The sequence below is a fragment of the Nilaparvata lugens genome, chromosome 3 (genome assembly GCF_014356525.2).
Source record: "Nilaparvata lugens isolate BPH chromosome 3, ASM1435652v1, whole genome shotgun sequence".
Classification (NCBI taxonomy): Eukaryota; Metazoa; Arthropoda; class Insecta; order Hemiptera; family Delphacidae; genus Nilaparvata; species Nilaparvata lugens.
In genome coordinates, this window is record NC_052506.1 from 87,493,356 (window position 1) to 87,520,262 (window position 26,907).

A 26,907-nucleotide genomic window follows, 5' to 3' on the forward strand; every position below is an offset into this window, starting at 1 on the left:
TGATGAGGGACCACGAATGTCTTGCGTTCTCTAGCTGTACAATTCAAAATTGAATAAACCGACGAGCGAAGCGAGTTCGTCATCGAGCTCAATATTATGTATATTGAGGCTTGTAAGGCAAAGAGCGATTTCATGAAGGAAAACACTGAGCACAGTTTTCCGTTTTCCATCCTCACACAGTACTGTGTTTAGCTTGAGTTGCTTGTAGCTTATTCACCCCCTGCCAGTAAGTCTTCTTGGACGTTTGATCATATCATAATTCACCCTCGTACTTCCAATTACTCACGCACAAGCAACAAACAAATCACAACAAGCAAAAATAAATAAATAAATCTATGTCCAACTCCAGTTTCTAGTCTTCCAAATAATAAACGGTTCATTCAAAAATAATGTTCCAACAAAGAAAGAAGTTCATGAATGAAATTGGATAATTTAATGAAATCTCTATTTGACCAGGCAATATCGCAAGTTTCTCATTCCTTTATCAAGATAAAGATGATTCAAAAACTCTAAATAAGAATTCAATTTTCAGCTTGAATACAAAAGAAGTATGTATTAACCATATCGAGAAAACTCATGCAATCAATGAGACCTCTTGATTTATCGCAAGATTCTTATTGCTTGATGAAGTAAGTTGGTAAAACAGCAGAACTGTAACGCAATATTGTTATTGCATTTTTTTATTTAGAAGTTTTGATGTTGCGTGAGTTCATTTTTTGTTTTTGAACAAAATCATGTTGAAGTTATCATTCTAGAAACTTGCAGAACTGCTTTGAGAAGATCGATTTTTTGAGAAAATTCACCATCACAAGTATCATCTGCTTTTGCTCAGTAAACTTATCAGTCTAACTTACGATATATATTTTTATAGTCATCTATATATCAGGTAGAATCTGAAAACGGTCATAAAAAACTGATCCGTAGCTTATCCCATTGCTGGTTGATCAGTTTACATGATAATGATAGCACTTGAAACAAGAAACTGGTTATGGAATGGAGCCACTCTCGATGACCGATAAACTGTTCAAATACCGAGATTAACTGCGCCAGGTCAATCAAATTGATAATTTCCTGAAGATCAACCGAGTGATGAAGCTAACACATATAGTCCGGGCGCAAATGTCAGGAATAAGGCACTCCGTGCCTTCAAAACCTCAAAAACTTGAAACATACATTTTTCGGGGATAATATTTCACTTTCCACCCTGTATATTCGCAGTAAACAAACACTAGTATTATTGGCACAGTGTTGTAGAATATTTCCAAAGCTACAAAATTACATCTGGTTGGAGACTGTAAGTCCATATTTTACGGCTGAAACGTCATCGGAAAAAGAGTAAAAAGTACTGTTTGCAGCGGAAAACACGATTTTTCCACCAAAAGCCAAGAGTTTGAAGTTATATTTACCACAGAAAAAGTTGGTGGAATTGAATAAATCTTCCCGATATTAGAGTATGATTATTTTGGAGCTTCCAGATGGCTGAATTGATCCGATATCCTCGATATTATTAGAATTACAGAAGATTTCTTGAAAATCGACATATATTTTTGCCGCCATCTTGTTTTTTTCATGATGACAAACATTATTTTTGATATTGCCATCATGGATAATCTCTTTCTACACATCATTATAAAGAGATTGATACCATTCCCTAGTCTGTACCTTCAAGGAGTCATGAGCTACACGGGTTTCTAATTGTTGGGATTGGCATTTGGTGGAAAAAAACGTGTTTTCCGCTGCAAACAGTACTTTTTACTCTTTTTCCGATGACGTTCCAGCCGTAAAATATGGACTTACAGTCTCCAACCAGATGTAATTTTGTAGCTTTGGAAATATTCTACAACACTGTGCCAATAATACTAGTGTTTGTCTACTGCGAATACATACAGGATGGAAAGTGAAATATTATCCCCGGAAAATGTATGTTTCAAGTTTTTGAAGTTGAATGAATAATGGAAAGACTGGTCGAAATGAGATGATTCTCTCAAACATCATTGTTTGGATAATTATAAACACTTTGGTGGTAAAACCAGTCCGATATCTCTCACAATAACTGAATAACAAGCGATATGAAAATTTCTGTCAATAATGACCGCCATCTTGTATTTACAAGATGGTATCAATGATGTCGAATATTTTCGCTGTTTCCATCATCAATATTCTTATTCGTCTTGTTGTAACGAAGAGATTGAGACCATTTGCAAGCCTCTTAAAGTAATCATTAAAAAATTGATTTTTTAGTTCTAGCCTGTTACCTCATGCCTATGGAAAACGCACCAGAATCATGCAGGGTTTTCTTTGGAGGGCGCTGGAGAACTAATTTTCTGACGTACAGCGCATTAAGATATATCGTTTCAAAGTTGAAAAAACGCTCTAGATTTCATAGATTCGAAATTCCTCTGTTCTCTCGCACAAAAAAAGTTATAATGGAATGAAATTTGAACAAATTTAGAAAAAACGTTTTTTTGGGCTTTTGAAGGTTATAACTGAAAAGATATACGTTTTAGAGGAAAATGTTATAGAACAAAAATTGTAGAGGAAGATTTTAAAAATATTTTCGTCTAGAAAAACGGTTGAATATCTTGAACGGTTATTGAAATACAAGCGATATAGCAAAACCCTGAAAATTTTTGCGCCCATCTTGTTTCGAGGTGTTTGCCTGTGATTTCGACTTATCATCATCACGATCCTCATTATGCTAGATCTAACGAAGAAATTGAGACATCTTCCACGGCTGTTACTCAAAAATGACCACGGAATGACATTTGCGCCCTGACTAACAACACAATTTTCGCGCAGATCGATACTTACCGTATGGAAAAGTGAATTCGTCTTCCAAAATCAGGTTTATAGGAAGCCTAACTTGCTATTTACTCTCCTCCTCACGCAGACGTTTAGCCTATGTGGAGGAATTCTGTAATATTCAGTTTTTTCATGTTTCACTGTAAATACTTGAAGGAATAAAACATATTTGAATTTGCTATATTATTGGCATTAAACCCACTGTTCAAATCTATCTTAAAGTTCAAGAGTGAAAACAAGTTGAACGATGATTTCAATTTGATTTGAAAAATTAAAAAAATGCTCACCTAATGTATAATATGTATTCTATTTATTTATTTATTATTGTTACAGCTAGAAATTATTATCATTCAAATTAAAATGATATTAGCATTGATGATATTAAAAGACGATCCCTTCTCTATTCCTCTCCTAATATTAGACTAGCACTACTTACTATAGGTAATAAAAGCTCAAAAAATAACTAGTAGTTCTGTGAACAGTATACCTCACGCAGTTTTCTCATCCACAAGTATCTGATGATACTTTTTGTATCTGAGTATCTGAGTTCTAGTTGATTCAGTTGAATCACAATATTCACAGTTGAATAATAATTTACTCTTAAAAATTAGTTCATTTATTCATTTTTTATTTTATTTTCAATCACCTATTAAATTTGTTTTCCAAATGTGAGCATCATAAAAAATATTGAAACCCTACCTTATAGAAATGGACACGGCCAGACATCTGTTGCAATGAATAATCCACTATAGTCGAGTGGATTAGATGCTGGCTTTGTAATCCAAAGGCCCGGGTTCGAATCCCAGCCGGGGCAAGATATTTTTCTCGGGTCACTCCCGTGTTTCGGATGGACACGTTAAGACGTCGGTCCCGGCTGCCTAAAAAGCAGTCGTTAGGTCATGTCAGAGGCCCTGAAATTGATCAGTTGCGACCTGAAAACTCTGACACCAGACCTGAGCCAGCCAGGTCACACGATATTATTATTATTATAATCCACTTGTCAGCTGATTGATTATGGATAATTCTATAGTCTGATTTATCCTATCTTCAAAGTAGATTTTAAAATGTATAGTGATATCAGAGTATGGAGGAATTCCTTTTCTTTTCAAATTATCCTTAAAATGCAAAATTTCAAAAAACCTTGTGTACATACATCGACGCGCAGTTGAAAAAGGAATATTGCTGCCAAATCTCATCGAATTCTATCAACGCGTTTGGCTGTAATCTCTTTACATACAGACAAAAACAAATCCGAGTTAAAACATAGACCTCACTACGTTCGGTCAATAAAAAATATGTATACTCATAAGCGATACTATATTAACTTTGATTGTTTCTTCAACATGCAACATGCTGTATCAATCTGAAAACATGCACAACCAATCAAATGATATGATTCATCGCAGTTGCACTGATATGGATCGAACGTCGACACACATTGATGACGTACCTATAACTACCTAATTATCACAGCGGAATGCAGAGTTGTACCTATGCTGCACCAGTATTTTCAACAGCTAAGTTTTGTTATTGAAGAATACGAAAAGCCAGTATTCCGGTAGGCAGGTAAAAAGAAACTCGATCTCAGAATACTAATTTGTAGATTAAAACGTCACTTTTTCTGTTTTGCTTTCCGCATTCACTTAGCCTAATTGTAATTGGTAGATTCACTTTTTAATCGTCCTTATCCGTATTTTAAGTCTTGGACCTATTGCTTACATGGAATGAACTGATATAGGCTTATATCTTTCTCAATAGTGTAAGTGTTTTTACACTTACATTACATTTTTTTAGTCCTTTTGCATAATTTGTTCTGAAGAATTGAAGTACATTTTTGTGGTGCTGTTGGTAGCCTACCTTATTAGTGTATCAAACTGTCACTAAGATCGGCTATAAGTGAGGCATATATTTTAGTACATTTATTAAGTACATTTTTGTGGTGCTGTTGGCAGCCTACCTTATTAGTGTATCAAACTGTCACTAAGATCAGCTATAAGTGAGGCATATATTTTAGTAGGCAAGAGATTAGAAAAAAACTACAACAATTATCGAATTGATAATTTGAGACAATGCCTGATATTACTTTAAAAAATACTTCTGATTTCAACAGAATTGTGAAATAGAAATATTAGAATAGAATTTTCTTGCTACTATTAAAGAGAGAGTCTTTTAGTGTTAGTAGGCTACTTATTACACTAGATTAAACCCAGAGAGTATAGAATTACATTCTATAGTCTCTGGTTATATCTGTTAATTAATGATTCAGTAGATAGTGGTACAGTTGCCTATATATTGATACCGGTACTGTAAAGGGACTAAAAACACTTCACTTAAATGGGTTACTTTTGTACAAATTAATAAAAGTAATATGAAAACTTATAGTACCCTTTATTATTGAAAACTTTAAAATATTACAACGACTAGTTTCGACCATAACTTGGGTCATTTTCAAGTTGATTCAACTTGAAAATGACCCAAGTTATGGTCGAAACTAGTTGTAATATTTTAAAGTTTTCGATAATAAAGGGTACTACAAGTTTTCAAATTATTTTTATTAATTTGTACAGAAGTAACCCATTTAAGTGAAGTGTTTTTAGTCCCTTTACAGTACCGGTATCAATATATAGGCAACTGTACCACTATCTACTGAATCATTAATTAACAGATATAACCAGAGACTATAGAATGTAATTCTATACTCTCTGGGTTTAATCTAGTGTAATAAGTAGCCCACTAACACTAAAAGACTCTCTCTTTAATAGTAGCAAGCTACTAATTCTGTTGAAATCAGAATTCTTTTTTAGAGTCATATCAGGCATCATCTCAAATCATCAATTCGATAATTGTTGTAGTTTTCTCTAGTCTCTTGCCTACTAAAATATATGCCTAACTTATAGCCGATCTTAGCGACCGTTTGATACACTAATAAGGTAGGCTACCAACAGCACCACAAAAATGTACTTAAATTCTTCAGAACAAATTATGAAAAGGACTAAAAAAAGAATGTAATATAAGTGTAAAAACACATACACTATTGAGAAAGATACAAGTCTATATTAGTCAAGTCTAATAGGGACTAAAATCTACAGAACACCCGGTGAATAATAAAATTGCCAATAGATTTTCACGCTGTGATAAATCCAATTATTATGCACTTATGCACAACGCTCAGCAAAGGTTAAATGATATCGAAAGTTTCTGTATTCAGGTCTGCAATCCAATTACTGTATTTTATTTTAAGTACTGTATTTTAGTAAACAATTATTGTTCAAAGGTAATTAATTCACATCTGCAAATTGGATAAATGATGAGAAACCAAATTTTGTAAATACAGTGTTAGGCCTACCTAATAATTAGGTATAAAAAATACAATTATTGTATGTGAGTAATAGTTGGTCGATAACATCTATAATTCGATAATAGAATTCAAGGAAAACGAAGACGTATTATTGTTAATAAAAGGTTAGAGTAACTGGCAGAACTACAAACGATGATGAAGGAAATAATATACTCTTCACTCTTACCCTATATGAGCGATAGGCTAGTATGAATTTATTTGGAAAAAACTTGCCCCAAGCATATCAATTACGTTGATTATAGATGCTTCAAAGTGGTTATAATGCTTCAACTAGCAAGTTAATCTGTGGGTGAATATGTCCATAAAAATAGACAGGTATTACCAGTACTGTACCTACCGACGAAATAGAAATCTCATTTTTTATGAATAAAGTATTTGACACAATGTTTTTAGAATCTCTTGAATTATTAAGGTGAAATGAAAGATATATTGTCAGTTCCACATTCTGACAATATCTCTTTCATTTCACCTTAATATGGAAAAATTCCTCAACATGTTTGCAGTGTACATTTTCTTAAATATGTTACAAAAGAAGACACGAAAACACATCTCACCGAACTTTGAATACGAAAATAGTATCTAAAATTTAGAGAAATATGAATACATAAACTGATAATATTATTCTAGTGATTATAAATACGGTAGTATTATATTTCTATATATTTCTAATATTAGAAGGATCGACTGTTTTTTTAGGATGCCATCATTCGAAAATAAATAGGTAGGCTATTATTCAAGAGAAAATTATATATCTACTTAAAATATTATGATTTGTAAAAATGTTTTCATTCTCAATTAATTAGTGTAGGGTACGCTACATTGTTGATATTTAAGATAATAATTCTCCTTTGGATGAATTTATTCCTGCGTTGGCATTTATTTACTTTCCTTTTTAAACTTGTGCGCAATTTTAGCAACATTCCTGTTTCAAGATGTGTGCGTTTTCTAAACCAACCGCTTTGCATCTAAGAAATGTATCTGTATTTCATTAACCATCTTATTATCAATCTTGAAAAAATACAATATAATTTACGCGATAAAGTAGAGATTCAATCGTCAAATTTTCCTTGCAATAAAATAATTGTATTTGAATGTTTTTACTATATAGGTACTATGTTTTACGGTACTCCCAAACCAATGTCCAATTTGTTTTCAATTGAATCATGATAAACTATTTTCGATTAAATCATCCTCGAGCTTGTTGCGAGTGTGTTGATGCATTTTAAAGCCATCGTTTTGGTACCTATAATCAATTCTGGCTCGAAAATGGATCCCAGTAATATCATGAACCGGTTCTTGGCATGAGTTGTGGGATGTATAATAATAAAAAACTCGCAGATCCTACAAGCATCATCTAATATGCATCACATTGAACTTGAGAAGTACATTTTACTTGAAAAAACTTGTACAGACTAAAAACCAGGTTGAATATTGTAGAGCTTTGATAGAAATTTGTAAACTCGTCAATTCAGTTATGTCTGGTAACAAAATGATTGAGAGAGGTGATCAGGTGATAGGTCCACTCTCTTCTACTTGATTCTTGGAACAAGAATTATCGATTTTCAGAAAAAAATTTTTTGAGACTTTTTGTAGAAGAAAAAACCTGAAACAGTATGTAAACGTTGGAATCAATGAATCACTGATTTTGGCAAAATAATCATTATTTTATTTTTACTGCCAACCAGTTGCAAGTTTTATGTACCTGGGTTCAAGTGTACAGAGAGATGGAGGGCTTGATGTAGAAATACAGCATAGAATAAATTGTGGTTGGATGAACTGGAGAAAAATGAGTGGTGTTCTTTGTGATAAGAGAGTGAATTTTCAGATGAAGGGAAAAGTTATAGATCAGTTGTGAGGCCAGCTATGCTGTATGGAACAGAAACATGGTCCATTTCAAAGAAACAGGAACGAAAGATGGAAGTGACTGATATGAGAATGTTAAGATGGATGTGTGGGGTTACAAGAAGAGATAAAATAAGAAATGAATTGATCAGAGGCACTGTAAAAGTTGGACCACTGGGAAAGAAAATGCAGGAGACAAGGATGAGGTGGTTTGGGCATGTACAGCGACGGGAGGAGGATTATGTTGGACGAAGAGTGCAGGATTTGGTTTTGGATGGTTTGAGAGGACGAGGTAGACCTAGGATGAGGTGGGGAGATAGAATAGCGGCTGACTTGCGAGAGAGTGGTTGGAGGAGAGAGGAAGCATTGGATAGGGCTTTGTGGAGAGGCAGACTAAGAGGAAGGAATGCCGACCCCATTTAAATGTGATAAGGCACAGCCAAAGAAGAAGAAGAAGAATCATTATTTATTTATTTATTTGAAAATATTCATATTTTGAGGGCACCAGGAACTAAATCCCATTATTGCCCCCATAACGCACATAAAGCATACAATTTGGAAAAATTGCTCAACAATTTTTCATTGTTTATTAACAAAATAGAAGATATTTTAAAAAATCTTGTTCTGACTTCCATAAAAGCAGATGGCAGAACTCCTGCGAGAATTTTTAATAAAATTTTCTTATATATGATAAAAATTATCTCAAAATTTTCTTTCAGAGATTATCAATAATATTGTTGATTATAGTTAGATATAGCAACATTCGCAATTTCTTCAACAAAGTTGAGGAATTGGTGAACCTACCAGTTGTAATTCAATAAAAAATAAAGAAAGTGATTGAGAGTGAAAAGCATTTGATAAAAAAATTATACGAGAAAAATAAAAATTCCAATGTTTCCAATCATTAAAAAAATGTGCATCGTTGAGGAAATGGTAACCCAATCAGTTTTAATGAAATGGAGGATGAAAATAATATAATTGAGAATAAAAAAATGTACCTAATAAAAAATTTACAAGAATGAGGAAACAATTCAAATTCCAATAACGGTTGCTTGGTGGTTTCAAAGATCTCCAGAGAAAATATGGTTTCATCAATTGAGAAGATGGAAAGTTACCTATACCGATTTTTTTCTTTAGAGCTGAAGAACAGGAAAACTAGACTACTCTCAGTAGAAAAGTTATAATATTCTTTAAAAAATAACAAAATAAGTGTTATTCGGTCATGTACATGAAGAACATAATTGATTTAGAGACCCTCAATTAGTAACTTTCCACAGAAGACTGAATGCACGGCACAGCAAGTGGCACTCTTCAGCCAAACTGATTATTGAATCGATCTTTTTATCACAGAATAAAAACGCTTAAACACGTCAAGCATTACAAACAAACTAGTCGAGTCTCTGGGAGTCAATGAAAAACTAAATACACTTCGAAAACAATAAGCTTCGGTTTCTTTTAAGCTGGTCAGTGAAATAAAGCATAAAAGATCACTGACTAGAAACTTCATCACGAACTGGTTATTAGAACGCAAATTATTGGGCGTAACAGGAAAAGTTGAGGAAAACATTTTTGTGGTTGAGAAAAAATCAAGCTAGATTTTTTAATCGTTTTTTCACACTGTAGATTCGAGTATCTTCAAACACTATCAAATAAATATATTCTTATAATCTATCAAGATTTTAGAACTGGGCGAAATCAAGGCTACTAAATTAGAGAGATTTTATAGATGAGTGGAGAGATAACTAGCACAAAAGCAGATGCTGTTTCTTTGTCACTATTCAACATTTTTTTTCTATTATAGATTTGTCTATTATGGATGGTATGGATACCTAGCACACCGGAAGATGCTGTTTCTTTGTCACTATTCAACATTTTTTTTCTATTATAGATTTGTCTAGGCTCTAGGTAATGTGTGAGTTTTTTACTCCCAACTAACTGTTTTAAAACTTCTAGGAGAATTTGGCATTCTTATTTGTATTTTTCTCTTCATTGGAGCAGAGATAAGGGAAGATCTAACTCCTCTCTGATTGGAGCTTCGAGGAACGAGTCATTCCCTTCAACCTTGTATGAAGTAAAGAGAAGCCAAGTACCATTCAAGGAAATTTCTAAGGGTGGGGTATAGTGAATTAAGCGAACATAATTAGCACTTCTGAAGTTTCCTATCGATAATATCAATACATATGAGTTATAAACTTATGAAAACAAGTTTACTAAAACTTTTACTGACGTCACTCGGTAAGAGTGAAGGCCTACTGTAGCAACGAATGCAAGAGGATTATTATTTTCACGCACTCCATTGCAATCAACTGAACAAGAAAAATAGATCTAAAACGATGCAGAACAACATTAAAGTCGATCTATAATAAATTTCTGTCCGTAGAGTTATAGATCTGACCTAGACGTTGCAACTTCTCAGAACAAAACTTATAGTGTAACAGTTTATGTCCTATAAACTTTGTGTTTCAACATATAACTTTGAATAATGCTTAACCAGTTTCTGAGAGCAGTTGAAATTTCTTAATTTTTCAATGGTAGCTTTCAGTCTTGAAAATGAAATAAACACCCTGTTAAATGTTGCCCTGCAACTAAATAAAACTTGCTTGCATTATCTAATCATGGATAAAATGTGTTTCATACAATAATTTAATCCTACTTCATCTGTAAACAGTTCATCCATGTTCAAGCTCTAGATCAAATTAATTGAAAAATGGTTAAACATTTTTATAGGAGAGAAATTCTTTATTTTTCATTTATAGGATAGGTGATAGAAATTCTATAACTAATGAGAAACATTTGAAACATCATATCAAGTTCACATATTTTATTTGGACTTGAATAAAGGAGAAATTATTATGGATGCTCCACATTGATGGGAAAAACAAGTTTGTAATTATTGTTTGCGTAATCGCACCCATTAAGACTATAATTAACTGAGCATCGTTTCATAATATTGATTCCTCGCAAGTACAAACTTGATGCAAGGTTACTATTGTTTAGTTGTATGTGAATTTGTTAATGATGAAGTTGAAGAAGATAATGACCCAATGATTTTCATCAGTAAAACATTAACTCTTTAGATCCTGATCGAGAAGTATGATAGTCGATAACAATTTTTCGAACAATAGATGCATTTTTAATTTTATTGCTGAAATGTTCTTTGAACTGGTAAAAAATGAAGTATTTATTAGGCTAATGATCAGGGTCACATATCTCTTATTTCAAGGAGATTTCACTCGTATGTTATAAAAGATTTGCATAATACTGCTGATAAAGAGATTCTGCTAGATTGGTCACTTAGGTAGCCTTTTGAAACATTTTATGAGAGAACCAAAACATTTTTGTATTTTTATTGGAAAACAGGTATGAAGTTTTCAACAGGACTTCATTAACAACTTCCCACAATTACAAAAATAGCTTCAAATATCTAACTTTCAATCTGGGAGGGCTCACTGCATCAGTGATACGGTGTATAAATTTATTCTAGTTTATTAATTTTTGTGACCTTGATAGCGAGCAGGATACTAAAAGAAAAAATTAAGGGTATAATCACAATAGATGCAAGTTTGCGCAAGTGCACGCGAGACCTCGCTTGCGGATAGAAATAAAATCCATAAAGAACGATAGGAACACTCACACTGAAGCGTGCACTTGCTGATGCCTTGTCAATGTGCACAGCAACGGAGAAGTCACAACGTGTTCCTCCTACGGCTTTCTCCAGATTTTGTTTCTCATATGCGCAAAAGTTCCCTAGGCAGGCTGTGATCCCTATAGTGAGGTCCACATTATAATGGCAGTGGATAAAGATAGAAGAATAGCGATGCCGATTCTCTTCATTAATTAATGATATTTCTACACTGTCAAAAACATAATTGGCATCGTTGTGGACCTAGAAAAGGATAGTACCACCGGCTTTGTCGAATGATAGACAAGGATAGCAAAACCAAAGTTGATCAATCTCTAGGTTGTGATCACTTTCAACTCTATATTACTCATAAGTAATGATCAAAAGCGCAGTTTCATATCAGCAATTTCTCTCTTTCCACTGGAATTGAAATATGATGGTATCCTCCAATACAGAATTCGGGGGGTATTCCACAAAAGAGTGGTTAGAAAAAAAGTCTATAACTGTTTTTGTACTCTATTTAAGTTAATACATGGAAGAAAATAAATTCACTTTGTATGTAAATAGTTCCAATTAGCCTATGTTAAAGGAATATTTTCAATTGTGTTATTGAGAAAGAAATATGTTTTTATTTCAATTATATTGTAAGATTGTCGAGGATTATTCAAAGGTGAGTGATTAAAGAACACGAACCAAGTTAGAATACTTTAATTGTATTTTCAACAACAAAGTTTTATAAACAATTGGAAAAAATATAAAATATATTAAAATCTAATCAACCTCCAATTAAATTCAACAAGGTAAGCGCATTATGCGAATAACATTTCTAGAAATTGAAACAAATAGAAATGGAGAATAATGCTCATTATAAACAGAGTAAAAATTACCTACGCATTTCGCGGAAATTCTTGGAATTGTTGGTAAACACCTCATACTAATAATATAGTTTATAGTTTGAAAAAGTGAGAAGTGAAACCTTATGATAAGTTTAAAAATAAAACGTGGAATAAGTTCACTGGAAACCCCTTAAAAAGTAGAAAAAATGTAGAAGTAAATTAATAAAATATAGTATGTGCAATATCATCTCTATACTTATCTGGAAGGTTGCTCTACTTTTATTGGATTGGAAGTTCTAGATCCAATGTATTGACTTCATATTTTTGTGAATACAAGAAGCAATAAATTGCTCAGGTATTGGGTTATAAGAGTAGAAAATATAAGAAAAATATTAAAAAATTAATACATTATTACCCATTTGATTTTAGAGTGAGTGAGCTTATAATAGACTTATATAGTTTATTAATAGAAATTAGTATAAAATCCAAGATCATTGAATGATGTGCATAAAATAGTGTGCAATAAATACTGGACACATTACACAAATATAAAATTACGATGTACCCTATAATATTAGTATGGAAATATTAAGGAAATGTAATGTGCATTTGAAATATACTTTCAGTCAGATATTCTATGATAAGTGGTCAGTCTGAAGTTCTACTCCGAAGACAGAACTTCCATTTTCAAGCCATGGCTTTGCAGGTCGGCCATCAGAGAGGTGTTTGCAAATGCAGCTCCGGCCGGGAATACCCCACCTCTGCACAAACAATAAAATCCATCAAAATTTATTTAATTATGTATTCAACAAAGACAAAAACGCATAATCATAAGACGATTGGAAATGTAATAAATGAATTAAAGTAATTTATTGGCAAATTACCAAACACTCAAATTTGAAAATTATTACAATGAAATTTACGAGAAAGTTTATCTACAATCTATAAGAGACTAATCCAATTCAAGTATCTTCAATGATGAAAATGCAACAAGTAATTCTCCTAATGAATATGCAGATTAGCTTCAACCCCGTGTTAAGCCAGGCATGCACCTGTCATGCAGTGCTCCGATCCTACTCCGATCATACAGACTACTATTGTATGACGACTACTATTGATGTATGACGAGACCGTACTATTGACTTCAGTCTCGAGACGTTGTATGTTTGTATGTTCGAATACATTCCAACTTTCAAATGCTTTCATCAATCAATCATCTTCAAATTTTCAACAGCACATAGGCCGGGTTGTACAACAGCCGGTTAAATTTTAACCGTGATTAATTTCACGAGAACCAATAAGAGAAGGCGTTTTTGAAAAGACGGCTTCTCTGATTGGTTCTCGTGGAATTAATCACGGTTAAAATTTAACCGGCTGTTGTGCTCTGCTCCAATAAGAGAAGGCGTTTTTGAAAACACGGCTTCTCTGATTGGTTCTCGTGGAATTAATCACGGTTGAAATTTAACCGGCTGTTGTGCGACCGTCACACACACATTCTTCAAACCTTAATGCAGATCGAGTTCGTTGGCCAACGAAATTGACTCACTCCATTGTCCTTCTTGATGATGTAACAGGATAACATTGAAAGTGAATAAGAAAAATACATCTTTGTAACATCTTCGCTACAAGCTTAATGACAAAGAAGATTGAAACAATTAATCAAAGAGATGACCAATAAATCTGATGAATGAAAGAATTTTAAGAATGAAACTTCATCACTTATAAAGCTAAATAACGAAGAAAATTGAAACAGTTAATCTGAGAGTTGGCCAATAAATCTGATGAATGAAGGAATTTTATGAATGAAACTTCATCACTTACTTTCCAGGCATTTTATTGGCTTCTTTGAGAACAGTCACCGCTGACAGGATCAGAGCAGTGCATGTAAATCCATAACCAGGGTCCATTCCACTCACCTATAGCATTGTAGGACAAATAACTAAATTAATAATTTGATAGAAATTCATGTATTCATAAAAAAAATAGGTTGGATGATGAGGTGAGAGATCATACAATAGATTCCCGGCGACATGGTATTCGAACCCAAGACCTGAGCAGTGATAGAGATGGCGTGCTCAAACTTACTGCAGGTAATACAATTGAAAGAATAATCGAATATTTAATAAAACTAGCAATTGAAAAAAATCAAGTGTTATCAAGTCTCAATGAGTTTATACAGTTAATTAATTTTATTGATCATAGATTACAAAATCAATCGTATATTAAAAGAAAAAATCTCATGAGATGGTCTTAATTCTAATAATTTACATTTTTCACAATGAACAAATAACCAGAAAAATCCCAAAATCAAAATAAGGTAAGTTAATAAAATAGATGGCAGCTATAGAATTATCGAGGACCAGGCATATGCTGCACAACAAAAATAATAGGCTTATAGTTTTCCATACTGTAGATTAGCTGATAACCATGATAAGTAATGATTGTGACTGTTCTAATAAATAAATAAATAAATAAATAAGATTAACTTTTATAACGACGTGTTTTAGCTGATAAATACATAATATGAATGGTTTATTTAGCTTTATTAATGAACCATCAAATGTCGGATAAAATAAGCGATATCTCACTCAATATCAATCCTTATTTAGCTTAATTTATAAACCTTCAAATGTCGAATAAAATAAGCTATCTCTCTCCTAATGATTTAATTCAATCCAATTTATTCACAGTAAAAAGTACAAAATGTACAAAAAGGCAGTCAGAATAATTGATAATCTGTTGATAATACAGTCATTTATACAAAGAACAGAAACTATTAACATGATAGTGGATCGTACTATTATTATAAGATAATGGAGTACGGTATACCATTATTATAAGATAACAGAGTGTACCATTATTATAAGATAACAGAGTGTCCATTATTATAAGATAGAGTGTACCATGATTATAAGATAACAGAGTGTCCATTATTATAAGATGAAATGGGATGTTATTTTAAAATAATGGAGAGTACCATTATTATAAACTAAAAGTAAACTTATCATTGTTGGGGGAAAATAGATAGGTTTTAAGGCAGGTTCTACCAGCAAAACCACTGAGTGACTCACCTTGGTGATCATCTTTTTAGCAGGTGGTTGGGTGTGCTCTTCTTCGGGTACAGTGTTCACTTGAGACCATCCCTCGCCCAGGAATGTCATCGAGAACTCCACCTGGGCTCGTTCATCCTCGGGTGGACCTTCATGGCTCACCATTCCACATGAGAACAGCTTAGGGTGCTGCGCGTTAAGAATATTAATTATCATATGATTATAGTATAAGTAAGAGTATGGTATATCAACTAGTATGTTCAGTACATAGAGTAAATGATTATAATATATTATAATATTAACTATAGTCGATACATCGAAAGGAGAGTCAACAATAACATAGAACTTGCATTTGTGTGCGTATAAAAGTGATGACTCATATCCATTGTTAATTTCTGGACTCGTTCACAATGCTTCTAGTTAACATGGTTCATTTCCAGTTCACAATGCTTCCACGGAAACTGAGTCACGTATTGTGATTATTCATTTCAGACTATGACAAAGATGATAGGTGGCTACTGTGAATCGGTCTTACCATAGAGAAACAATAGCGTCAGTAGATATCCCATGGTATAGGGCGTTTATGTCGCAACTTTTACTGTTATCCCAAGCCGATTACTGTCGATTATTGTCGATTTTTACTGTTTTGTTGGGGTGAGAGTGTATGAACGGCACAGTATGAGAGATTACGAGCGTCACACAGCTTCACGGGAAAGAACTACGTAAACCATCGGCTTGGGATAACAGCAAAAGTTGCGACATAAACGTCCTATACCATGGAATATCTACTTACGCTATTAATTCTCTATGGTCTTACTCACTTACTGCCATGGCCATACATATCTAAGTAGATATTTAGCCGCACCAACAAAGCCCCTCCACCTCTCTCTTGATTCTCTGCGTCCTCCTCAGTTGCTCCAATTCTCTCCATATCGGCCTTCACTTGACTCCACCATTTCCGTCGTGGTCTTCCTCTCGGTCGTCGTCCTTCCGGATTGCTTTTCAACACTTGACTGAGATTGCTGTCATCTTTTCTTCTCAAAACATGCCCAACCCATCGGTCTTACTACTCCAAAATCCACTCTAACAAGCGTATGCTTGTTTAGATCGTCTCTCGGTTTCCAAAACAGACTATAGTATAGCATAAGAATTGAAGGTAGCCCAAGTGAAACCGATACCTAAGAGTGCTAGCTGACTCCAATTATTGAATGATAGAAAAAGCTTTTCATAGAGCTAAAAAAATAAATTAGTTTTCAAGTTTAAAAACAATAATCTTCCTTTAAATATTCTTTTCCTGATGAATAATTATTAACTGTCTGTTCACCGTACAGTTTACAGTAGTTCATGCTATTGTAGGCATCAGTATTCATAATATATACAGTACTATTGTGCTTCGATTACGTCTTTATCAATCACATTTCAGTTATTATATTCAACAATTATATTGAGTTTCTACTTTGATAAATTTGTTTGTCAGATCATTAATATAATGATAGATATGTATTAAATATTTCAACTCATTGTAGCCCACAGAATACTGCAACAGAGGATTAGCATTCTCATTTGAATAGTGCGATAATGTATTGAAAGTATTGATTATTAATCATTATTATTGTAAAAATCTTAATTTTTAGACCGAGTCCTAAAGTTTTCTATTGGCTTTGGTTGAAAAATAAAACATATCAAGAGGATTAGTAGATTTTACATATGATTAATAACTTTGAAAATCAGCCTAAGAGTTTACTTACATTCAACAACAAGGATCTTGTGAAGGAAGTTTTGGTCATCAGTCCGAAAATAACGCCGACAAAGGCAACGGTGACTGTGTGCAGGAAGCTCTTGAAAGCCACATAGGTTTGCACCTGAATTGGTCGTTTCTTGTCATAGTCGTAGAAATGGCGCTGGGTTCGCAATGCAATGGACCGATCGGAGCCCGGGAATGGTAGGCACCACTTGTTCACAACTGGGTTCTTGTGCATTATAGGCCTGAAATATCAGTTAATAAATATTGAAAACTTGGTCACATTGTCACGTGATTAAACAATACAGAATTGAAATTGATAAGCTGATGAAAAAGTGTAGAATAGATTTCATGCAATTAATTATGATCAGAAGCTACTTCACCTTGGCTTCAACTTTGGAGTAAAATTTGGAAGCCGTTTTGGGTAAAGCTGCTCTCTCAGCGGTCTCAGCTCGTTGGCGTGCACCAGGCTGTGGATTGCAGATTCCCACGTGCCATAGTGGATTGATGCACCCTACAAAACAAATTCAATACGTGAATTTTTCATCACTTATACAATGAAAGATGTGAGTATGTCAAGATAAAAATTGGCCTGAGAACAATAGGTGGATAAAAAAAATGCTATAAATAACTTGAATAATCAGCTTAATATGATTTCCAGACTTCTTATTAGTTTAATAGAATAAATCAAACCTACAGTTTGAACTCGTCAACTATTATACTTGAATATCTGTTGTTATTAACGCTTTTTTTCTTTTTTCCTCTGTTTTCATCAATTTTCTTTCCACAGTAGTACATGTCTCCCCATAACCTGTTTCTATGCTCAATTGTATTCTTTTTATAACTAACTATCCTCATTCTGTATATATTACTTATATTTAGATTACTTTCAATTACTTATGCTTTCCTAATATTTTTCTTATGTATTTGTAAATACTTATGTACTGTATTTCTTATTTTTTTTAGTAACTTGCTTAATACGATTGTAAATTGTAGTGAAGACGGTTTTGGGCTTAATGCCTGTAGTCTTCTTTGTTCTGTAATAAATAAATAAATATTCATGCGTTGAATACGTAGTGTATTTCTCTTTTTTTTAGTCACTTGCTTGATACGATTGTAAATTGTAGTGAAGACGGTTTTGGGCTTAATGCCTGTAGTCTTCTTTGTTCTGTAATAAATAAATAAATATTCATGCGTTGAATAGTGGAGACAAATAATCAGAACTGAATATGAAAAGAAAATTTCATGAATATTATTCAAGATCAGATTGCCCTTGAAAGAGTAGTTCATGAGAGTATTTGGAGGATATAAGATTTACTCTCTATGTATAGTCAGTCGTTAGAGAGATTCCCAAAAAAGAATTGAGACACAAATAAATTCCACAAGTTTTCTTGTTCAGTAGAAAATGCGAGTTACACGAGTAGAATAATGATTGGAAAATAATTAAAAAGAGCGTAAATGTAACACAAAAAATTAAAAATAAGTAGTGTACTTACTTTTTGTTGTCGTTTCCCTTTGTATTCCGATTCCAAGTAGGTTTCGATAGAGTTCAACTGACCTATGCAGAAAAGTGTGTGGAATTAGTTACACATTACTGTACTTTAAAAGAAAGACAATTATTGAAAGGAACGTTTAAAAGCTGAAGACTGGAGATATCATTAGTAGATGGAATCAGATTGAATTAAAGTCACATTTAGAGGCAGAGAAAATTGAATTAAAGCAATGAGTTTTTGTAAATTCAATTAAAAACTGATTATTGAGTTAGTTTTACCCACAATCGTAGGAGCGCTAGACTAATAGCCGCAAAAAATAGCAAAGGCTGATTCACTGGAAGAAGTAATCAGTTCACATCTAGGAGTTTTTGTAATGTTTTTTTTAGAAAGGAAATTAAATAATTATTATATTAGAAAGTAAAGGGCAATCTACCGATGTAGTCAATAGTGATGAAATGTACAAATTATCATTCATCTTATATCTATACCATCTATCGCCACCAAAGGCAGAAACCAGTTAGGATGAACTCTCTCCCTACAGCTGAATTTGTTATAATACATCTTAATCTACGATTATGGTTCATAATTTAGGATTATTATCATCATCATTCGAAAGGATAGAAGGAAACAAATTTACAAGAAATGTCACATAATCTCATCGAAATATAATGAAAATCCAAGTGTTCTTTCTTAAAACATAGTCTACTTTGACACAAATGCAGATTAAACCATTCAATCAATTTCTTGGCTTTTGTATCACTTGCAGAGGATTTTATCAAGTCTGAGTGCCGGTTGCACAACAGCCGGTTAAATTTTAACCGTGATTAATTCCATGATAACCAATCATAAAAGCCGTCTTTCCAAAACCACCTTCTCTGATTGGTTCTCATGAAATTAATCACGGTTAAAATAAAACCGGCTGTTGTGCAACCGGGCCTAAATCTTAAAGGATAAATTTATATGAATTAGATAAATTAATTTTTCAATAGTTTAATATTTTTACTATCTTACACAAATTGTTGATTCGAGGACTGACCTTTAAACGAGTCCATCATGTGCAGAATGCCGATTTCACAGACCAGACTGTCGAAGCCACAAGCACTGATAACGTACACTCCACTCTCTTCTGCATCTTTATGGTATTTCAGCTGCATCTTTTCCATAAACTGAGAAATAATAAAAAACAGCTCTTAGCTCAATTATCTGATTCATCATAACTAATTTATTGATAACACTTTGCAATTATGAAACATAAAAACAGGCTTCAGCATGATACCAATCATGTATAAGAACGATGTTTCAATAGCCTATATTTCCAGCATTCAGAAACAATGACATAAAAAGCAGGCTTTAGCATGATACCAATCATGTATAATATCAATGTTTCAATAGCCTATATTTCCAGCATTCAGAAACAATAACATAAAAAGAAGGCTTTAGCATGATACCAATCATGTATACTATCAAAGTTTCAATATCCTATATTTCCAGCATTCAGAAACAATAGAATCCATTAAAATTTGAGTTTTCCAGTAGGTAGAAAGTATGTGATATTATATAACTGATGCATAATATAATAATGTCAATGAAATGCCTGGTTTCATCAAGTTCGGTCAACACATTTGAACATGATTAAGCTCGGCACACTTAACACTTTTAGAATTATCGATAGTAACTATCGCCGCAGAGATAATATGTTTCAGTGCACTCGTTGTAAACCGTACCTTATTTGACCATGTTCAAATGCCTTGACAGATCGGTCAAGACATTTAGACATAGTGAAGCCAGGTACGCTTTACAAGTGTATGCACTGGAATTATCGATAGTAACCTTCGCCATGGAAAGAATATGTTCTAGTGTAAACTCTTTGTAAACTGTACCTGTTTTTCCATGTTGAAATGTCTTGCCAGAGCTTGGTGAAACCGGGCACCCGGCCACTAGAGTGAGTCAGCAAAATCATAGAGAAAATATAGCTTGAGAAGAATCCCATGGTATACGGCGTTCAGGTTTTAAATTTCAATGTTTGGCCGAAACCCCTATTAGTTATTTTTCGTGAGGCTATGTGATGCTGGTAGTCTCTCTGTGCTGTTCTAACACAACACTCTCACCCGGCCAAAACAGTAATAATAAGCAAAAGTCCACAGTAATCGGCTTCAAATTTGAAACATGAACTACCTATACCATAAGCTGTGCAAAGGCAAAAAGTAAACATTGTACTGGTTATATTTTAAAAAGTTTTTCGATTTGAATATCATCAAGCTATCAAAATGAAAAAGTTTTCTCAGGAAAACATTTTTTCCTATCATTATTTTTTGAGATATGAGCGCCTAAAGTTTAAATTTTTGGGACAGAACATTTCAAATTCAGTACGAGATTTATCAATGAGATTTAGAGGATAAATTCTTCATGGTATTGTTGATTAAATAAAACCAAAAAAAAATCGAAAATATCAATTTTTGAGAAAGTTATTCAATTTACCAAAAATGACCAAAAAATAACTCAACTAATAATTATTCTATTAAATTGAATAACTTTCTCAAAAATTGATATTTTCGATTTTTTTTGTTTTATTCAATCAACAATACCATGGAAAATTTATCCTCTAAATCTCATAGATTAATCTTACCGAATTTGAAAAATATTACCAGTAGAAAGTTTACTTTTAGCCTTTGCACAGCCTTGACGATGTAATGTGATCACCTGTGGCTCTCCTGAAACATCGACGTGATGCGTTTTGGTGGCAATGCAAGCCTTGATGACCTGTTCGCCGTAGAATCGATAGGGACCGCAACAATTGACGAGAGCCGAGGCATTCTTGGTCATGTCCCGCAGCGAGTCGTCATCTTTAACATCAGCAATGAATGTTTTCACGCTTGAAAGATCAGCGCCTGGAAATTAGATGTGGGTATTACTTGCTATATCTATAATAATATAGAGAAAAAATTGGCTTATATATGTACAAGATAGGAAATACATGAATGACGCATCATCATTCATTTATTTATTTATTCATGTGCAAATACAATCCAGGTAAAAACAACAGGCATTTGCCCAAAACTGCTTCAAACCTTAATAATTATTTGGAATACACAGTCTAAAGGTTATTTTACTTAGGTAACTTAAATGGTAACTTATGTCGCTCACAATTTTGAGTCCAAAAAATGTATTTACTACTATTTTGAATTTATCAGATTGATCAATTTCCATATACGAATCCAGACAAAAATCTTCCTTCAAAATTGTCAAAAATATTGAAAATTTCACTCAAATCCACAATATTATACTCATGTAAACATCAAAACACCATACTGTACTGATTAACTTGAAATTTTGCATGAAGATTCTTAATTTACTGAGGATGATTATAGGCCTATTTGCAGTCAATTTTTCAGTTTGACAAGTTTATAATTCGTCAGGTTTTCAGTACGTATGTTATATTATAAAAGAAAGATATTGATGTTTTAAGAGAGCCCCTTCATACTTGCATACAATTTTCATTACTGAGGATGACGCCCACATGAGCTCTTGGCTTGTGCGTGGATGATGAGACAGATGATGATGATAAGAGATGAGTGGACCTACACGTTTAGGTAGATATCGAACCACCAGGAAGTGTAATATATAAAATTTGAATATAAATGGACAATTTTAAACTAAATTAGGAAATTTGAGAAGTTTTGGACAATAGCCTGTTTTTACTTTCCTTGCCCTATTACCATAGGTAAGGAAAGTATTGCTTTCCGAAAAAAATTAAGGTAACCCAATTTCTACACGTTTCTAGGTCCCCTGAGTTCGAAAAAGTGGTTTTTGGGTATTGGTCTGTATGTGTGTGTGTGTGTGTGTGTGTGTGTGTGTGTGTGTGTGTGTGTGTGTGTATGAGTGTATGTGTGTCTGTGTACACGATATATCATCTCCCAATTAACGGAATGACTTGAAATTTAGAACTTAAGGTCCTTACAATATAAGGATCCGACACGAACAATTTCGATCAAATGCAATTTAAGATGGCGGCTAAAATGTCGAAAATGTTGTCAAAAACAGGGTTTTTCGCGATTTTCTCGAAAACGGCTCCAACGATTTTGATTAAATTCATACCTAGAATAGTCATTGATAATCTCTATCAATTGCCACAAGTCCCATATATCTAAAAGTTTCAGGAGCACCGCCCCATCTATGCAAGGTTGGATTTCAGATTCCCAATTATCAGGCTTCAGATACAATTTGAACAAAAAAATTTCAGTGGAGAAGATTGAGCAAGAAAATCTCTACAATTAATGTTGAGTAACATTTTCACCTAAAATTGAAATTATCTCGAAATTCGAGAAAATGTGATTATCCAATTGCAAACTGTTGGCAACTAACTGTTGGTTCTATTAAATCATTCACTATGAAGAGATATCAGACCTCGTATGTCTCCAGCGTTATTATCCTGTCACCAGCTGGCTTAGATCTTTGTTTATAAGTAGACTTGTGATGCGCGTGAACAGTAGCGTCAGGTGATCAATTCTAATAACGGCAAGGAAAGTTGTGTGAGTGCGCCACACCAGATTTCTCTTTTCCAATTTTTGTATTGTTTTTGCTAACCTAATAAATAAATAAAATATGTCATGAATGACAGAAGTGATTTAAACTCATAAAAAGTATTTGGAGGAGTTCGGCTCTTCAAATGGTATCCATTACAATGGGAATAACAGGCGCATGGAACTTGGGCTTATCGATAGCTTATCAGCGCGACTACAAAACCAAATCGCTTCAATTGGATATGAAATTCTTGAAATAATCAAATTCATATCATTCATTCTAATCAGAAAATAATACACGAGTTTTGTTCTGCTGAGGAAATTAAATGAGTCTTGAAAATGAGTGGGGCCACTCCACCCACCCACTCAGATCATGAGAGGAATGATGATGATGATGATGATGAAATATAAATGCATTTCCTTGCTATGCTGAAGCAAATAACTTAATATTGAAATTACAAGTGGTAAATATGTTTCACTTGATACTCCAATAAAACTGACTGATATGCTAGAATATGTAAAAATGGGGCTGTAAATAAAACCTCGAGAAAAGTTCTGGCACCTGACCCTCAAAAGCTGAAATTGAGCAAGTAGGAGTAGGACCAACTTTCTCACCAACTCATGTCATTCGAAAGTGACTAACCAAGAAGGATAGGTAAGCCTAATGGAGCTGAAGAAACGAACTTTATTGCAACGTTTTGCATGTGAATTGTGATGATTAATCATAGTTTTATAAATGGATTTTTGACGATGCGATGTTCTTTTCCAATATAAGAAAATTTTACTAATCTAAACTAGAATAGCTTCAAAAAATAAAAGAATCCAAGTAGATTCGATTATTATATTGTTGAATTGTTTATTACCCAAGTTCAAGGTAACAAATGGGACAGTTGTAGCTGAAAATGATATTGAAATACATTAGTTCAAAATTAACTATCGATTGAGTCATTATCAATAAGCTTTTCTTTCTATATTATGATAATGTAGAGCAGTTATACATACTACGGTTCACGAGTCACAAAGGTCAAAAATTATCAACTGTACTGAGATAAGTTATCACATTCAATTTGAAAATGTATGAATGAAGACTTGAATCGTCTTTCAATGTTCAAATTGGAATTTATCTATCTGGGCAATCGATAATGTTACCTGAATTTGAGTTGATATATTTTTACCAATTGATAGACGATCAATTCAACTTACTTCTCAATGCATTCAAACCTTACTGGAAGGTGATATCAATGTTTATAAACTTGAATGATTCCTTTTATTTATAATTATTTCTGCTAGTTTTTCCGTTATTATTTCAATTTATTATAACAATTTTTGTATTGAATCGTAAAAAATGATCATACTAATACGGAACGTTTTTATTTTAAGACAAAGTGGTAAAGTGCAAAACAAGTCAAGAGGTGAGATAAAAATAGCATTGAATGAATTTCAATACTTTAAAAATGCGGTTTAAACCGATGGATTGATGTAAATGAACACATATCACAAGTCTATAACATATGGAGAGCAAACGTTCATTTAAGGTTTCTCTACGCCTCAAGAATCTACGATATCGATTATTTCTTCACGCTGTTTCATTGTTATTCTTGTGGGAAAGTAATTATGGATTTGAATTTATAATCAGAACTCTTAGAGGTTGATAACTGAGGAATATGATTAGAAAATTATAATAAATTATAGGATGAACTTTGAACTTCAAAGCATGTTCAAGAGTTGCCTAGCGGTGAATTTAATGCTATATTAGAAAATAACCTGATAGACAACAAGAGAACTTCCGTTGTATAAACCTAAGATGTACTGTCTTTGAATTTTTGACCATTGACTTTCAAATGAATTGTTTGCATCATCAATCTGTTCACAGACAAACAAGTTCGTTGATAATGGAAAGTTGAGTCTTGTTATAGACATTTAAAAGTAAACGATGATTCATTCTCGTTGAGATAGCTACTTTCAACAAATTATGCAATGCTTATTAAACCTATAGAGTGAACCAGAACTTGTATTTTCTAGTGTCGTAGCACCATAGATAAAGGATAAGCATAAGCTATATCTATATTTCTTCATCAGCTATATTTCTTGTCTCTGGTAGCATCTTAGGTATGATGCAAAACAAAATTAATATGCTTTCAACCAATTAAATATAGGCCATCCAAAAAAATATTAAGACAAAGCAATTCTTATGTTTATTAATAAATTGCAGAGCATCATTGTTAAAATATTCAATGTTGTTTGTCTTTCTAATAGCGTACACAATACATTTCATAAAATCAAATAATTATAGCTACTCTTGTTGTTTTATAATGTTGATACCAGCAAAACAATTGGTTGCACCTTTACCACTATGCACTATTACCTGATTTAGTGATTACCTGCATCAATATTAAAATATTGATAAGTTTCAGTATTTTATTTCAGTTTTAGTTATTATTTTGTTGTTTCAATTTTATTTTTGATAGTGTTGCCACTGAAACTTGATAGTATCAATATTTAAATATCAAGAGTACGGTAAGCTTAGTGGAGTAGGCCTACTGGTGCACTTAAAATAATGTGTCCGCATAATTAGATAAGTTAATTAATTATAGTATATATACTAGTATAAAAGAATGACATAATGAAGCCTATATTGGCGTTGCTAGGTCTACCTGTTTTATCAGACACCTCCTTTAGAACGCTCTGAAGCTTGGATGAGTTTCGACCAGCAATACCCCAAGTTAATGCTTTCTCCTTAGCAAGCGTCACCATTTTAAGAACGGCTTCCTTTCCTGTATATCCAGTAGCACCAAAAACTATAATATCCAATCGACCTGACATCCTGGAAAACTCTTGGAACCTGTAGAAAATCCCAATTAAAACATTAAACTTTAGGTTAATGTTTTTAAAATAAATTTTATAATAGGTATGTTGGCACTGGACGTGCACTTACACCAAACTTTATCCTAAATTTATTGTAACCTAGAGAAATGTATGTACTCAAGCGTCAAGAAATACAGGTTTCGAGGCGATCAGGTATCAAATTTAATCATTGTCAATTACTCAAGATTAAGGTAAATTACATTTTTTTATATGTGATATAACAATACAGTTTATGGAAGGTTCAAGTTAAAATTTTGATGATAGCAGAAACCTAATAACCGGGTGAAGTAAGCAGGCTAGTAGTTAAACATAAAAAAACAATTGAAAAAGTATTTGCAAGAAGAAGAAAAATGTAATAATTATTTTAAATAATTACCTGCAATGAATATTATAGTAAGTGCATACACCAAGTTGCGACACGCACAAAATCACGGACCACGCTTACGATTAGTGCAACAATTTTCTGGATTTGGATGTTTAGTTTTGGAATGGGAGTGTGAAGACATCAACAGCTGTTAGCCGTCAACTTGACAGTAGTACCAGCTGTTTTAGTGTTCTATTATTCTATAGTATACCTTTTGCACTGAGGCATCCGTAAAATTGTTCATATAAACTAAAATAGAATTCTAAAATAAATTGATATTATTTCAAGGCATCTTCTATGATCAATATTCTATGGAATCGAAAACTTTGACAATGTGTGGTTTCTAAAGTTATCGATTATTTATTAGGCAGTGACATCTGTTCTGACATGCAAATCCATGTCTGCTTTTCAACT

The 26,907-nt window shown here is 33.1% G+C and overlaps 1 protein-coding gene across 1 annotated transcript; it reads right to left on the reverse strand.

Annotated features, from left to right (window-relative positions):
- Positions 1-12,320: 12,320 nt before the first annotated feature.
- On the reverse strand, positions 12,321-26,658 carry LOC111055218 (saccharopine dehydrogenase-like oxidoreductase). Its single transcript, XM_022342383.2, has 10 exons — positions 26,506-26,658; positions 25,919-26,106; positions 21,445-21,632; positions 19,781-19,910; positions 18,748-18,809; positions 17,635-17,765; positions 17,259-17,496; positions 15,532-15,699; positions 14,282-14,376; positions 12,321-13,221 (listed from the first exon to the last, which is right to left on the reverse strand). The coding sequence occupies exons 2-10, from the start codon at positions 26,085-26,087 to the stop codon at positions 13,122-13,124; spliced, it is 1,281 nt and encodes a 426-aa protein (XP_022198075.2). The 5' UTR covers positions 26,088-26,106; positions 26,506-26,658; the 3' UTR covers positions 12,321-13,121.
- Positions 26,659-26,907: the final 249 nt, after the last annotated feature.